This window comes from Sus scrofa, chromosome 9, assembly GCF_054392235.1.
Source record: "Sus scrofa isolate SSC_HxYL_T2T_F1_AM1 chromosome 9, Sscrofa_HxYL_maternal_Yorkshire_Landrace_v2.0, whole genome shotgun sequence".
In the NCBI taxonomy this organism is placed as follows: Eukaryota; Metazoa; Chordata; class Mammalia; order Artiodactyla; family Suidae; genus Sus; species Sus scrofa.
The window spans coordinates 76,487,461-76,504,392 of NC_139391.1; the positions used below are offsets into that span (position 1 = coordinate 76,487,461).

General features: G+C 36.3%; 1 protein-coding gene across 2 annotated transcripts in view; it reads right to left on the reverse strand.

Annotated features, from left to right (window-relative positions):
* The window catches only part of MTERF1 (mitochondrial transcription termination factor 1), a 113,638-nt gene that overhangs the window by 77,952 nt on the left and 18,754 nt on the right, over positions 1 to 16,932 (reverse strand). Inside the window, exons 4-5 of one of the 2 annotated variants that reach the window (XR_014815751.1) lie at positions 5,925 to 6,010; positions 1,927 to 5,416 (exon numbers count right to left, since the gene is read on the reverse strand). Coding sequence is in view for 1 of the 2 variants with exons in the window: in XM_084976990.1 (XP_084833116.1) it covers positions 5,925 to 6,010 (86 nt within the window). In the remaining variant the exon portion in view is untranslated. Of the gene's footprint in view, positions 1 to 1,926; positions 5,417 to 5,924; positions 6,011 to 16,932 lie in introns of those variants that run through there. The other variant, XM_084976990.1, reaches the window with a different exon arrangement.

Genomic DNA, 16,932 nt, shown 5'->3' on the forward strand with positions numbered 1-16,932 from the left:
TCTATTCAGGTCTTTTGCCCATTTTTCAATTGGGTCGTGGGGTTTTCTTTCTTATTGAGTCTTTAATATGTGTCAGACACTATGTCAGTCATTAGGAAAGTGCCAGCCCCTCCCCTCATAGATCTCACAGTTCAACTAGAGAGACAAAAAAGAGGATGGAAGAGTAAATTAAATAATTATCAATTATGATGTATTATAAAAACAAAGGACTAGAAGCAAAAAAAAAAAAAAAAAAAAAAAAAAAAGAAAGCCAGTGAAAGCAACCCTAGATAGGGTGTTCAATAAAAACAAAGGACTAGAAACAAAAAAAGGAAAAGAAAGCCAGTGAAATCAACCATAGATAGGGTGTTCAGGGGCGATATTATGAAGAGAAGACATTTTAGCAGAAGATATAAAAGGCTTTTAATAAAACCTGTTTTTCTTTATAGGCAGTTTAAGAATATCTGCATTTTTTTCCAGAGAAATACTGATGCACACCTGATCAAATGTGTGGCTATTCCATCACAACTGACCACTTAACATTCACTTTTCAGCAGGAAAAGAGAAGGGGAAGGACACAGAGACTTTCAAGACTTAAGTGCCACAATTTTATGGCTTTATCTACATTGCTTTGACCAAGCAAGCCTAGATTCAAGGGGGTGGGGAAACAGACTACACCTCTGAATGGAAAAAGCTGAAAGTCACACTGAAAAGGCTGTGGGTACAGGGAAGCTGCTAATTATGCCATCAGTACACTCAATCCACATTTCACTGTGCAAGCTGCACCCAGTCAGCTACCATTTCTGTGTGTAGACACCTGACTTACTCGGGCTTCCTCACTGGAGGCTGCCACTCTGGAGTTAGTGTATATAGCTTGATCACTCCTCTCGGCATCTTCCCTGCCTTCTCTATCAGCTCTTACACTGAGACCACTTCCCTCACTCCATTTCCTATAACCTTGACTGGACCAGGAGCCTTCCTCTACAGTTGAGATGAGTTGCCAGAAGCTTACAAACTTGAAGCCCTAAGTCTGCAATGAAAACAAACCAGGGCTGCTTTTCTTTTTTTTTTTTTTTTTTTTTTTTTTTGGTCCTTTTAGGGATGGACCCACAGCATATGGAAGTTCCCAAGCTAGGGGTCCAATCGGAGCTGTAGCTATTTTTGAGACTGATTCAAAATGAAAAGTATAATAAGGTCATAGCTTTAATTTACAATTGTGAAATATTTTAAAAGGTTTGCCAAAGGCCACAAGGCCCAACATCAACAGAGTGAAGGAGATGGGAAAGAAAGTGACCAGGAAGTTAGCCAGCCAGTGCAGGAGTCTCAGGAAGATATTTAGCAGGAAAAAATAACCACTATTTTTCTGAAATTTCCACTATTGCTTATAAAAACCATTCCTTGAAGTCTGAAAACATTTTGAATGTGCTTCACTTTGCAGATTTGGACACAGAACCCTAGAGAGAATTCATTTGGAAGGAAAAGAAGCCAAAAAAAAAAAAAAAAAAAGGATTGCTTAAGTAGCCAAGTGTGATCTTTCTTTGAGGGTACTCACTGGGCGTTCTCTGAATTTACAATCAGGGGCTTCTAATTGATAAAGCTTTGATAGCACAAAAGGTCACCATGGATTACTCAGTCCTACTTTGCAACATACTGTGCTCTTCACAAACATTAGCAATTAACTGCAATAAATGATGGCATGAGTCACCCCTTTCAAACACAGGACAGCATCCTGAAGCTCCTTACCTGCTGTAATCAGCAGGAGGAATTGGCCTTTGTTGTAAACACTTTCCATACCATAGTTCAATTCACCTCTGAAGTTTGTCTGATATTTTTTTTCCCATTTAACACACATACTTTATATAGGGTCTAAATCTATTCCCTCACATGATAAGAAAACATATTTTTAAATAAAATCTCTGTATCTTAAGTGATATGAGTATGAACTTGCCATTTTTAAATCTCTTTAATTAAATTATTCCTTCTTATAATCAAGAACCCTTTATTGTCCTAATGATTTATTATTTTAATTCAGTCCAACTGGCAAGAAGGGATTAGGTACCATTCTGTTATAACATGTCTCACTCCAATTCCAATTTTGTTCGCAATAAATGTGTTACAGTTCTTCCACTGGCAGTCAAGGAAACTTCATACAAAAGCAGCATTTACTTGCAGTTACAGCAGAGCCAAGCAATACATACGCTCTTTGACAGTTTGGAATATCTGTTTTCCAGCATTCATCCGGAGCTGTTATTAGAACCATTAAAATTATTTTTTACAGTTTTTAAAGGCCCAAGCCATATTAATTTGTCCTGATGGATGGTATAATATGTTCATGTAAAAGAAAAACAAGTGTAACATAAAACATGACTAAATGATCAATCACCCCCTCTACCTTTCTTTTGATTCTATGTATTTAATTCATTCTCCATTGAAAATGGCAACAACTAAAAAATAAAACCCCACTTCGATTTACTTTTTACTAGGTGATATTCGCACTTCTTATCACAATGAGCAATGTTATTATTATTTTTTTTTTACAACACAAAGTGATTCTTTATGTCCGAAAATTTTAAAAATCATTTAGGAGATTAAGTGATCCAAGGATAACATGCATGCAGGATGTGATGAAACAATCTAATTGTATTACAAATATATGAAACAACCTCAGTGAAATGGGTGGAGGGAAAAGACGTTAACCTAAGTAACTCTGGAAATGAGTGGAGTCTGTAAAACTACACTGTACAAAAGCACTGTTCAAGCTGATTGAGTTGTTTCACACTAAGTATACAGGTTAACAATTCACATACTGCCATACATGTATACTGAACAACTAAGTGAATGGATGGCAGATGGTGGGAGCCACTTTCAATGTTGGGTGTGGGAGAGATTACAGATAAGCAAGGAAAAGAGGCTAGAATAAACCACATGGTAATGGGCAAGAGCTGGAGACTACAGTGTGAACCCATGTTTATTTTAATATACAAAGGGTCACATGTAGATGTATTTACAGCTACATGCGTATATATGCATACATTTCCTTGCTCTGTTTGCACAGAGAGCATACGAAAAACTGCTACACTCCAGTAGCAATAAATATACCTGGTACCAAGGATCCTGGTTTCCAAAATTATCTCCAATAAAAGGAAACAGGGCTCCTTGGCTGATTCTAGGATCAGGGCAGGAGATTCTAGTGCCAAAAAGGAAAGAAGTGTTCAAAACAAAAATAAAAACAGAATATCCACAAAGATGGGGGCTATCTTGGGAGTTCCCCGGCAGGCTAGCAGTTAGGATTCTGTGCAGTCACCACTGTGGCCTGGGATCAATTCCTGGTCTGGGAATGAGGTCCCAAAAGAGCAGGCAATGGCAACAATGCTAGCAACAACATAAGTGGTACTGGATTATACTCCAAAGTATAAAATAAATGCCCTAGAATCTGTATAGTACAAATATATGACTGAGTAAATGAATAAATGAGGAAGAGACAAATTTACCGTGTAGAAACACTCCAAGTAACAGACGTAGATACTCCACCCGTCAAAGAGGTGGAACCTAACCGACACCACTCTTTACACATGGGCTACACATAGTGATATGCTTAGCAATGTTATTTTTGATCCAAAATAAGACTAAAAATTTTACTTTCAAACAAAAGTAAACACAGATGATCTGATAATGGTAGAGAACTTTGTACAAACTGCCTCATTTAAAGCAGGCCCATTTAATGCCACATTTCATTAACTATGGCCTGTCTTAAATCAGACAGGCTCTCTTACAAGGAGCCAATCTTTATCTTCATTTAAAATCAGAGTGTGTGGCTTATCTGTCACTAAAAAAGACGCTGCCTTCTATGTAGACATTAGCTGTGGAGCAGGGTGGACCTCTTTAACCCAGCCAGACCAATCCAATTTACAAACAGATTGTATCCAAAGGTTCTGTTGTCAATCTTTTGTGGGATTTAAAAGCACTTTATCATAGAAATAATATTATACTCAGTGGTCAGGTTCTTAGGAAAGCCCATAAAAGCCTGTTTAACCCACCATACTGTTGTTGTGCTAATAATTTAACAGTACAGAAATGCACCTGTGCTAAATAATACTATAGAACTTTGTACAATGTTTCTATGAGAAAATTCATTGAGAGTTTCAAGTCTTCATGCCTGTGACATAGCTCCCCAGTAACACCCGCTTCTCTTCCTCTTGCAGACCTCTCTCCCTGTTGATCAGAAAGAGTTGGATTTCCTTCCCTAAATACAAGCCACCAAAGTTGGCACTATTATTTGGAATCAGCATAGTAGAAGAATCATATATGTTAGGTGAAGACAGAGACTGGGGGCCAGAGGCGAATGGGTGGAATAGAGCCTAATAGGTAAAGGATGGACAGAAGTCGCTTGCCAGCAGACACCTCAGGTCATATTCCTTGGTCTAACCTGTGCGCCATTATGCTTTTCTTTCTTCCTGAGGATCATTCTGTCTGATTCACCTTTAATTGCTATTACCTGTTGCTTCTATCAAGGTTTTTGTCTTCCACCTAGTCTGCTGTACCACAAAATAGCTGTTTCCTTTTTTTTTTTTTTCCCCTCCTTTGTTCATGTGTATCCTTTTGAAGTTTCCTAAAGATTGTTGTAACTACTAACAAAGGAAGTCAGGGAATAAAAGAGCTCTCCTAAATTTACTTTGAACATCTTTTTTTGTTGTTAATTTAGACTAAGTTGAGAAAGACAAAAGTACACCTGGATGACAACAATAGGCTTGTGGGGACAAAACAAAGTATGAATTTGTCCTACAACATTCAAGAGCAACACGATCTCATTAAATTAATATATCCTACACAGAAAAAAATTGGGCTCAACCCAACCAGCCAGAAGTATCAAGATATTGCATTCACATTAGGGAGACTTCCCATCACCTGCCCCAGTGGTGCTCTGAGAACAGGGTAAATCTCTTCTTCTGACCCTCAGTTCATCACTATCACACATGAGATGTTCATTGCTTAAGCCCACCAGTCCATCAAAGACAGCCCACACCATTTTTCTGTGCCAGGGTTCTATTAAGTCAGCCTCTAAGACAGTTATAAATGCTCATTATCCACAGCATCACCAAGCCCCCCACCTCAGCTCCCATCAGAATTTCTCACTTCAAGGGTAAAGGGCACAGGTTCCAAATACTAATTAAGCTGTCACCTAGACTGGCACCACACCCCAGTCTCTGAAAGCTAATTCCATTCTTGACAGTTCTGTATCCTCTGTCCTCCTCAAGAAACACACTCCATAAATCTTTCATGTTCTAACCTCTACTCTCCTCCTACATCCGTCTTCCTAAAACAAAAAGTTGGGTGGTACAGTTTTATTCCAGATACCAAGAAACTCCCATTTTCATCCATACTCTTTTTTCAGGCCTTCTATATAAGGGCTCTTTACAACACTCTGAAGTCAGGAAGCCTAGAATCAGAACAAAACAGCTTCTGAGGATTGTGAAAAAAAATTTAAATCATGTCAACAAATTAACCTGCCAAATATATTTCAGAAGAACTCAGACTCAAATTTTTCTGCCATATATATATATATAATAGGTTGGCTTTAAACAAGTCAGAGATATAAGTGACAGAGTGAGAAGGTCCAACATTCATGTAATTAGAATCCCAGAGGGAGAGGAGAGAGTGAATGAGTGAATAGGGCAAAAAAGAAAATCTGAAAAGATAATGTCTGACTATTTTCCAAGACAAAGTAAGATAAAGATGACTGCACTTAAGTGCAACAACCACAAATCATTAACTTTTTAAGTGTGATGATTCTATAAATAGAAAAAATTAGTAACAAAAGTTTTAGCAATCTTTATTTTTGAACATACACACTCAGAGTTATGGATGAAATTATATGATGTCAAAATAATCAAGGAACGCCGAAGTAGGTAAGGATATAGATTAAAAAAGAAAATTGATAATCTTACCGTGAGCTATTATTTGTTGAAGATGAGTAATGGCTAAATCAATATGAAGTGAAGAAGAAAGCCACTTGCTTTTGTTTTTGCTTTCACTGCAATAACATAAAACATTATTAACCATCTTAACCACTTTTAAGTGCATAATTTAGTAGTGTTAGGTATATTCACATTGTTCTGGAACAGATCTCTACAACTCTTTTATCTTGCAAACTGACACGCCATACCCATTAAACAACACCGCCCCATTCCCCCTCCCCCAAGTCCCTGGAAACTACCATTCTACTTTGTGTTTCTATAAATTTGACTACCTTAGATACCTCATATAAATAGTATCATACAATATTTGTCTTTTTATTACTGGCTTATTTCACTTATCATAATGTTCTCATGGTTCATCCATGTTGAAGTATGACATGATTTCCTTCCCTTTTATTTTTTTTTTTTTTTTTTTGTCTTTTTGTCTTTTTGTCTGTTGTTGTTGTTGTTGCTATTTCTTGGGCCGCTCCCGCGGCATATGGAGGTTCCCAGGCTAGGGGTTGAATCGGAGCTGTAGCCACCGGCCTATGCCAGAGCCACAGCAACACGGGATCCGAGCCGCGTCTGCGACCTACACCACAGCTCACGGCAACGCCGGATCGTTAACCCACTGAGCAAGGGCAGGGACCGAACCCGCAACCTCATGGTTCCTAGTCGGATTCGTTAACCACTGCGCCACGACGGGAACTCCTCCTTCCCTTTTAAAGCTGAGTAATATTCCATTACTCAAAACATGCCACATTTTATTTATCCATTACTCTAGGTTGCTTCCATCTCTTGGCTACTATTAATAATGCCACTATTTACAGGTGTGAAAATATCTCTTCACAGTTCTGCTTTCAATACTTTTGGATGTATATCCAGAAATAAAATTGCTAGATCATATGGTACTTTTATTTTTAATTTTTTGAGGAATTGCCATGATGTTTTCCATAGCAGGTGCACCATTTTATATTCCCATCAACAGTGCCCAAGTTTTCCAATTTCTCTACATCCTCATCAACACTTATTATTTTCTGGAGTTTTTTAATATTAGCTATTCTAATGGGTAGGGATATTTCATTGTGGTTTTAATTTGCATTTCTCCAATAACTAGTAAAGCCATCTGGTTTTCTAAGGTAGACCTGAAGGGCTTATGGGAGTTGCTCAGCTAGTTGAATCCAGAAGCATGAGAGGCATGGTTGAGGTCTAATCTTGGTTGTTCAGATTAATCAGAGTGGTTGATATGTGGCATATTCTTCAGGGAAGTCACTAACAATTAAGATGGTACAGAAACAGGGGGTAGATATTGCTGGAAAACAATTCTCCATGAGTCTCTCACATTTCCACACATCTTGTAAGCTAAGGCACTAACTTCCTTTGTTCTGAACTATATTTCCAAGGTTGTTTGTATACTGAACAGCCTTGGAAAGATCTTGGAACAGATCTTGGATGATAGAGATAGTATCTCCCTTTGGAGCTTTAAACAACAATCAAGCTTACTGGCCATTAAAAAGTTTCACATTTCCTAATCTCAGGGTTCCTGCCTGTAATGCAACTCACTATGGGTGCAGATGTAACCTGACCCTCTTCATATTGCCCTGGGGAAAAAGTGGGGCTCAAGGAACTGGCACAAATGCTAATACCTGGACTCTTGTTATTCCTGTGAGTAATAAACAGTTATTTGTCTCTGATCCAGGAGTTTCATGTCTTCTACCAGCATCCACAAAACTGTAGTAGGTTACCTGGCTACCTTGCAAATAGGATAAAATGTCAGCTCTTCTACCATTCCTGATAAATATGTAGAAAATAAAAATAATAAAAATACATACCAGAAAATAAAAGGTACAGATAGAGTGGTGCTCAGAAGAATATACCTAGTCTGAGAAACTTACTTCAATGTTCAAAAAGAATGAAAGTGAATGAATTAAGCATTCAGTTGAAGACCTTAGAAAAGGACAATAAAATAAACCTAAGGGAAGCAAAAGTAAGATAACAGGAAAAAATTAAACAGAAAATGAAAAATGACAGAATGTACCTTTTTGTTTGTTTTTTAAGGCCATACTTGGGGCATATGGACTTTCCCAGGCTAGGGGTCAAATCAGAGCTGCAGCTACCAACCTATGTATACCACAGTTCACCACAATGCAGGATCCTAAACCCGCTGAGCGAGCCCAGGGATCAAACCTACATCTTAATGGATACTAGTTGGGTTCATCACCACTGAACCACAATGGGAACTCCACAATGTATTTTTTATCTTTCTTTTTTTTTTTTTTTTTTTTTTTTTTTGTCTTTTTTTTTTTTGCTATTTCTTTGGGCCGCTCCCGCGGCACATGGAGATTCCCAGGCTAGGGGTTGAATCGGAGCTGCAGCCACCGGCCTACGCCAGAGCCACAGCAACGCGGGATCTGAGCTGCGTCTGCAACCTACACCACAGCTCACGGCAATGCCGGATTGTTAACCCACTGAGCAAGCGCAGGGACCGAACCCGCAACCTCATGGTTCCTAGTCGGATTCGTTAACCACTGCGCCACGACGGGAACTCCTTTTTTTTTTTTTTTTCTTTTTTTGTTGTTGTTGTTGTTGTTGTAAAAAAATTATTCTTAAAGAGGTAAAATTTAGAAATAACCACAGAATTAGAGGATATTAAAATAAAAATAGACTCCTTTGGTCAAATTCATGAAAATAAATCATTTGCTAATAATGAGTATTATATTGTTTTAATGAAGCCAGTAAAACAGATACCAAAACCCAACAAATATTACACAAAATAAAAATATAGATCAATTTAATTATAAATATCTACTAATAAATCGTAGTTCATACTAAGGATGGAAGCATACTCATTGCTAGCAAATGTATTAATATAATCCAGCGTATTAATAAGCTGAAAATAAAAATCATAATCATCTTCATAGATTAAACAATAGCATTTGATCAAATTCATATCTATTCTTCATTTTAATGAAGTAATTCTTAATGAAAAAGGAATAGAGTCTTGCTTCACACAATTTTATAACATCACACATCATGCTTAATTGAGAAACACCAGACACATTTCTATTGAAGTTAAGAAAAAGAATGTCTATTATTAGCATGATTATTTAATATTGTTATGGAAGTATGAGCTGACACATTAGAGAAAGGAAAAGGAAAAAAAATTTAAGATAAAATGAGGAATTCCTGTTGTGGCTCAGCAGAGACGAACCTGACCAGTATCCATGAGGAAGCGGGTTTGATTCCAGGCTCCGCTCAGTAGGCTAAGGATCTGGTGTTGCTATGAGCTGTGGTCATAGCAAGTCACAGACACGGTTCGAGTGTGGTGTTGCTATGCCTGTGGCATAGGCCAGCAGCTGTAGCTCCAATACAACCCCTACCCTGGGAACTTCCATATTCCGAGGTACAGCCCTAAAAAGCAAAAATAAAGAAAGAAAGATAAAATACATTCTCTTCCAGGAGTTTGATGGTATCTTGTCTAATATTTAAGTCTTTAAGCCATTTTGAGTTTTTGTGCATGGTGTGAGGGTGTGTTCTGGTTTCATTGATTTGCATGCAGCTGTCCAGGTTTCATAGCAATACTTGCTGAAAAGATTGTCTTTTTCCCATTTTATGTTCTTGTCTCCCTTGTCAAACATTAATTGACCATAGGTGTCTGGGTTTATTTCTGGGTTCTCTATTCTGTTTCATTGGTCTGTATGTCTGTTTTGGTACCAGTATCACACTGTCTTGATTACTGTGGCTTCGTAATATTGCCTGAAGTCTGGGAGAGTGATGCCTCCTGCTTGGTTTTTGCTCCTCAGGATTGCTTTGGCAATTCTGGGTCTTGGGTGGTTCCATATAAATTTTTGGATTGGTTGTTCTAGTTCTGTGAAAAATGTCATGGGTAATTTGATAGGGATTGCACTGAATCTGTAGATTGCTTTGGGTAGTATGGCCATTTTTACAAGATTAATTTTTCCCACTCAGGAGCATGGAAATATCTCTCCATTTCTTTGCATCCTCTTTAATTTCCTTGGTTAGTGTTTTATAGTCTCAGCATATAAATCTTTCACCTCCTTGGTCGGGTTTATTCCCAGGTATTTGATTTTTTGTGGGTGCCATTTTAAAAGGTATTGTGTTTTTTTTATTCCTTTCCTAATATTTCTTTGTTAGTATACAAAAATGCAACTGATTTCTGAAGGTTTATCTTATATCCTGCTACTTTGCTGAATTTGTTGATCAGTTCGAGTAGTTTTGGGGTTGAGTCCTTAGGGTTTTCTATACATAGTATCATGTCATCTGCATCTAGTGACAATTTTACCCCTTCTCTTCCAACTTGGATACCTTTTAAATTATTTCTTTTGTTTGTCTGTGGCTAGGATTTCCAATACTATGTTGAATAATAGTGGTGAGAGTGGACATCCTTGACTTGTTCCAGATTTTAGTGGGAAGGCTTTCAGCTTTTCTCCATGGAGTATTACATTTGCTGTGGGTTTGTTGTAAGTGGCTTTGATTATGTTAAGGTATGTTCCCTCTATACCCACTTTGGTAAGAGTTTTGATCATGAATGGATGTTGGACTTTGTCAAATGCTTTTCCTGCATCTCTTGAGATGATCATGTGGTTTTTGACTTTTCTTTTGTTAATGTGGTATATGACATTGATTGATTTGCATCTGTTGAACCATCCTTGTGAACCTGGGATGAATCCCACTTGGTCATGGTGTATGATCTTTTTTATATGTTGTCGGATTTGGTTGGCTAAAATTTTGCTGAGAAATTTTGCATCTATATTCATCAAAGATATTGGCCTACAGTTTTCTTCTTGATTCAGTTTTGGCAGGCTGTACATATCTAGAAGTTGTCCATTTCTTCTAGGTTGTCAAATTTGTTGGCATAAAATTGTTCATAGTATTCTCTCATGGTTTTTTGTATTTCTGTAGTATCAGTTGTGAGTTCTACTTTTTCATTTCTTATTTTGTTTATTTGGGTTTTTTCTCTCCTCTTCTTGGTGAGTCTAATATAGGCAAAACATTCTCTGACATCAACCTTACAAATGTTTTCTCAGGTCAGTCTCCCAAAGCAATAGAAATAAGAGCAAAAGTAAACCAATGGGACCTAACCAAACGGACAAGATTTTGCACTGCAAAGGAAACCAAAAAGAAAACAAAAGGACAACTCACAAAATAGGAGAAAATAATTTCAAATGATGCAAGTGACAAGAGCTTAATCACTAAATTATACAAACAACTTATACAACTCAACAGCAAAAAAGCCAAAAACCCAATGGAAAAATGGGCAAAAAGACCTGAATAGACATTTCTCCAAGGAAGATATACAGATGGCCAACAAGCACATGAAAGAAAAAATGCTCAACATTATTGACTATTAAAGAAATACAAATCAAAACTGTCATGACTTGTGGTTGCCAAGGGGGAGTAGGAGGGAGTAGAATGGTTGGGGAGCTTGGGGTTAATAGATACAAACTATTGCCTTTGGAATGGATTAGCAATGAGATCCTACTGTGTAGCACTGGGAACTATATCTAGTCACTTATGATGGAGCATAATAATGTGTGAAAATAGAATGTGTACATACATGTGTAACTGGGTCACCATGCTGTACAGTAGAAAAAAAAATTGTATTGGGAAAATAACTATTGAAAAATAATAATAATTTTTTAAAAAACTGTCATGAGATACCACCTCACACCAGTCAGAAAGGCCATGATTAAGAAGTCCACAAGTAACAAATGCTGCAGGGGGTGTGGAGAAAAGGGAACACTTCTACATTGTTGGTGGGAATGTAAGCTGGTACAACCACTTTGGAGATCAGTATGGAGGTACCTTAGAAATCCATACATAGAACTACCATATGATCCAGCAATCCCACTCTTAGGCATATATCCGGACAAAAGTTTCCTTAAAAGAAATACATGCACCCTCATGATCATTGCAGCTCTATTCACAATAGCCAAGACATAAAAACAACCCAAATGTCTGTCATCAGATGATTGGATTAGGAAGATGTGGTATATATACACAATGGAATACTACTCAGCCATAAAAAAAGAATGAAATAATGCCATTTGCAGCAACATGGATGGAACTAGAGACTCTCATACTGAGTGAACTAAGTCAGAAAGAGAAAGACAAATACTATATGGTATCACTTATATCTGGAATTTAATGTACGGCACAAATGAACCTTTCTGCAGAAAAGAAAATCATGGACTTGGAGGATAGACTTGTGGTTGCCGGGGGGGGGGGGGGGAGTGTATTAGGAGCTTGGGGTTAATGGATGCAAACTATTGCCTTTGGAATGGATTAGCAATGAGATCCTGCTGTGTAGCACTGGGAATTTATGTCTAGTCACTTATGATGAAGCATGATACTGTAAGAAAATAGAATGCATATATGTATGTGTAACTGGGTCACCATTCTGTACAGTAGAAAAAAAATGGTATTGGGGAAATAGCAATTTTAAAAAAGTTTTAAAAATTGAAATTAAAATTAAAAAAGAAAGATAAAATAAATGAATAAATAACCTCCCTATATACAAACAATAGTCAGTTACAAAATACAATACAATAATAAGATTTACAACAGCAATAATAAGATTAAATGCCTCATGACATATTTAGCAATAACTGTATCAAAGCTATATAAAGAAAAACCTTAAAATACTAGAAATCACACACATGAAAAAAGAAGGCTTGAATAAATGGAAACAATATGATATGACAGGTAATAGGAAAGAAATGAAGCAAATATTTCTCAGTGGAGAAATAATTATTCAATAAATGATGTTGAGATAGATAAAATTTTAATTTTTAATCATAGAATTACTAGAAGAAAACATGGGAATTACTTTATAAAATGGAATGGGAAAGCCTTTCTAAAACATGAAAGAAAAACTAAATAAACCCAAGTTCATGCAAATTAAAATATTCTACATTAAAACAGTTTAAAAATTAAAATTTAAGAGAAAATACAGCATTATTATAGCATAAAGGCTGACTTCATTAACATATAAAGAGGTCCTGCAAAAAGATAAACAGTTCAACTACAGGGAATAAATGGTCAACAGGTGTAAAAAAACAATTTAAAGAAATACACAAGTCTTTAAATATATGAAAAGATGCTCAATTTCACTCATAATAAAATGATTGAAGTTAGAAGATACCAATTTTACCTATCAGATTAGCAATAATCAAAAAATTGAAAAGTTTCTGTTAGTAAAAAAGAAATAGGCATTCCCACATATTGTTGGTAGAAGCATAATTGGTACCACATCAATGGAAGGAAATTTGGCAATATCTATCAAAAATTTAAATGTACATATCTTTTGGTCCAACAGTTCTACTTCTCAGAATATGTCCTACAGATATTTTGTACATGTGAAAAAATGATATGGAAAGGATAGTCCTGCAGAAATGTTTTTAATGGCCCACTGATTAAGATTAGTTAAATAAATTATGGTACATCCATCCCAAAGACTGCTATGTAGCCATTAATAAAGAAGCAGCTCTTTGTGTATACTGTTAAAGAATGATCCCTAAACTAAATTAAAAACTATAGTTATACTTGCTCATGGAATACAGTTCTGAAGGTACAAACAGATTTAGAATGGAAAGTGAGTTTAGGCAACAATGTTTAAGTTAATGTCCAAGATCAATCAAGTAATGAGAATTTTGGCATTGTACTTTGGAGCCTGAAAAAGAGGGATAAGATACAAAAGAAGAAGTAAAACCAGAATCTAGAGAAAGATGAGCCATATGTCAGAAAGCCAGAGCCTATGGAGGGGCACAGAAAGCGAAAAATACCCTGTGGTAGGGAAATTGCTGGTAAGTTTCCAGGAAAAAAATTATAAATGAAGATAAAGGCAACAGCTCATTGGATGATTATAAAGAGCTGATCAACCAGGTTTTAGAAACATTGTTCTAGGTAGCTCCTATGCAGACTTTCAAACGTAGAAGACATATATCAGCACAAAAATTTCACTAATAAATGCAAAAATCTCATGGCTACAAAGGACCTAAAAATAAAAGAATAGGCTTGCTTGTGTTGTCTGCACATGGTTACTAGGCATCTGCATGAGAACATCATGCCCAAATTCAAGCAGTAGAGAGGCTTTATTAGCAGAACATGTGGTCTAAAGTTGCACTCTCCAGTATGGTAGCCACTATCCATATGTGACTAATTAATTCACATTTTAATTAGTTAAAATGTTTTTAAAAATAGCATTCAGCTCCTCAATCTCACTAGCTACACTTCAATACTCAATAGCCTACATGAAGTAGTACCTATTGGACAATACAGATAGAGACATCTCCATTAATGCAGAAAGTTCTATCAGGTGACAGTGGTCTAAAAAATAGCATTGGTACGAAGTTGCTAGTCTAACTTTGTCAACTCATTATTATTATTATTTATTTATTATTAATAAATTCCTTATGAGTTGAGATTAAAATCTGATGTCCAAAAGTGAATAGAAGCATTATAGTAAACACTAAGAATATTAGAATAGATATGTCTTAAACTTAAAATTCTTACTGGCAAGCAATGAGATCCTGCTGCATAGCACAGGGAACTCTTATCTGGTCACTTGAGATGGACCATGATGGAAGATAATGTGAGAAAAAGAAGGTACATATATGTATGACTAGGTCACTTTTCTGTACAGAATAAATTAACAGAACAATGAAAATCAACTATAATAGAAAAAAATACAAACCTAAAAAACAATGCTTACCTTTGGATATCAAAAATATAATCAACATAGTTAGCCAAAAAAGTATAACAGATGGGTACCATATAGCAAACCACATGAAACAAATGAGGTAAGGACTGAAGGTTTAAAAAAAAGGCACTAGACACTGAACTAGAAGTATGGAAAAGTACAAAAAAATAAAAATAAAATTTTTTTAAAGTATAGGGGAAGCCAAGGATGAGAGCAGCTGGGTGGAGGGCTTTGAAGATCAGAGGCTTGTACTTCATCAGAGGGCAATGCTGAAACCTCTAAAGAGGTTTGACCTTTCACTACAGCATCACCACAGGTGACCACTACCTCCTTCTTGAAATAGTCTATTCTCCTAGGTTCCATGATCCCATGTATGCCTAGTTTTTTTTCCCACCCAACCTTAAAATCTTGGAAAACTTCAGGCTGGATCATATATTCTCTTGTCTGTTCCTCCTCTAAACCACAATTTAAATATTATGTGTACATCACTGATCTCAGAATTTATATTTCTATCGAAATTCTCCTCTATCCAGTGACATCAGCATGATGGCTGGATGAGATATCCTTTGTTCCTCATCCTCCCTCAACAATAATAATTTGGTGTCTGTCCATGGACAAAAGTGCCTTTACAGGATGTGGGGTCCAAGAGGAGTCTCACCCACTGGTATATCAGATACCAGGCATACAGAATTTAGCCGAGTGTGGACCCAAAGTGGCTCATAAACTGGCTCTACCACCTCTCAGCCATGGTCTTGGAGTTCCTGAAGAACACTGACTTAATCATCCACAGATAAAGGAATCTTTGTCCAGGAAAGAAGTTTCAACACTGCTAGAGGGAAAAAAAAAATATATGACCTTAGATGCATTAGAGAGGGTAAGAGGGAAAGTTTGACTTTACTTACATCACCCTTTGCCCAAGGCAGCACAGTTCAGTACCAAGAAAACTTCTTGGCCCATGATTTCTTCTATAGCAGAAAGTGATAATGTGTGAGTGAGCACCCAGCTTCCCCAGCCAGGAAATAATACACAAACAAAGTGAGAAGTTTAACAGAGAGATTAAAAAATCATTAAAAAAGGACCAAATGGAAATTCTGTACTTAAACAATATAATGAATGAAATTAAAAATACAGTAGAGAGCAGAATTCACCAAACCTAGGAAGAATCTGTAAATTAGAAAACAGGATTCTTGGAAGTATTCAATCAGAGGAAAACAGATAAAAGAATGAAAAAGAGTGAAGAAACCTATATGATTGATAGGATACCGTCAAAGACAATCTGTGAATTACTGTAAAGGAAAAAGTCAAACTGTCTCTGCTGGAAGAGAATATGACCTGATCTTACGCATATAAAATAGGTTAAAAAATTTTAAAAGACTTCATGTAAGAACTGTTAGAATTAATCAATGAATATGATAAAGTTGTAAGATAAAAAGTGAACATATAAAAATCAGTTGCATTTCTATACACTAACAAGAAAGTGTCTGCAAAAGAAATAAGGAAAACAATCTCATTCACAAAAGCATCAAAAAAAAATACCTAGGAATAAATTTAACTGAGGAAGTGAAAGATCAGTACACTGGGGAAAAAATGTAATGAAAGAAACTGAAGAACGCAAAAGGAAAAATATCCCTTGTTTGTGGATCAGAAGAATGAATGTTGTTAAAATGTCCATACAACCCATAGTCTTCTATAGATTCAATGAGATCCCTATCAAAAATTCCAACAGCATTTTTCACAGAAATAGGAAAAACAATCCTAAAATTCAGAAGGAACCACAAAAGACCTCCAAAGTAATCTTGACAAAAAATAACAAAGTTGGAAACACCACACTTACTGATTTCAAACTATATTACAAAGCTATAGTAATCAAAATAGTATGGTGTTGGCATAAAAAGAGACAGACTACTGGAAGAAAAATGAGAGCCCATAAGTAAACCCACACAAATACAGTCAACTAATATTTGGCCAGGGAACCAACACTACTCAGTAGGGAAACGACAGTGTCTTCAATAAATAGTGCTGAGAAATCTGGATAATTAGACACAGAAGAATGAAACCAAACCCCTATCTTAAACCACTTTCAAAAATTAACTCAAAATGGATTACAGACTTAAATAAAAGACCTGAAACCATAAAACTCTTAGAAGGAAACATAGGCAAAAAGCTCCTTGACAATGAAGAGGTAACCTATGGAATAGGGGAGGATATGTGCAAGCCATATACCTAAGGGGTTAATTTCCAAAATATGTAAGGAACTCATACAACTCAACAGCAAAC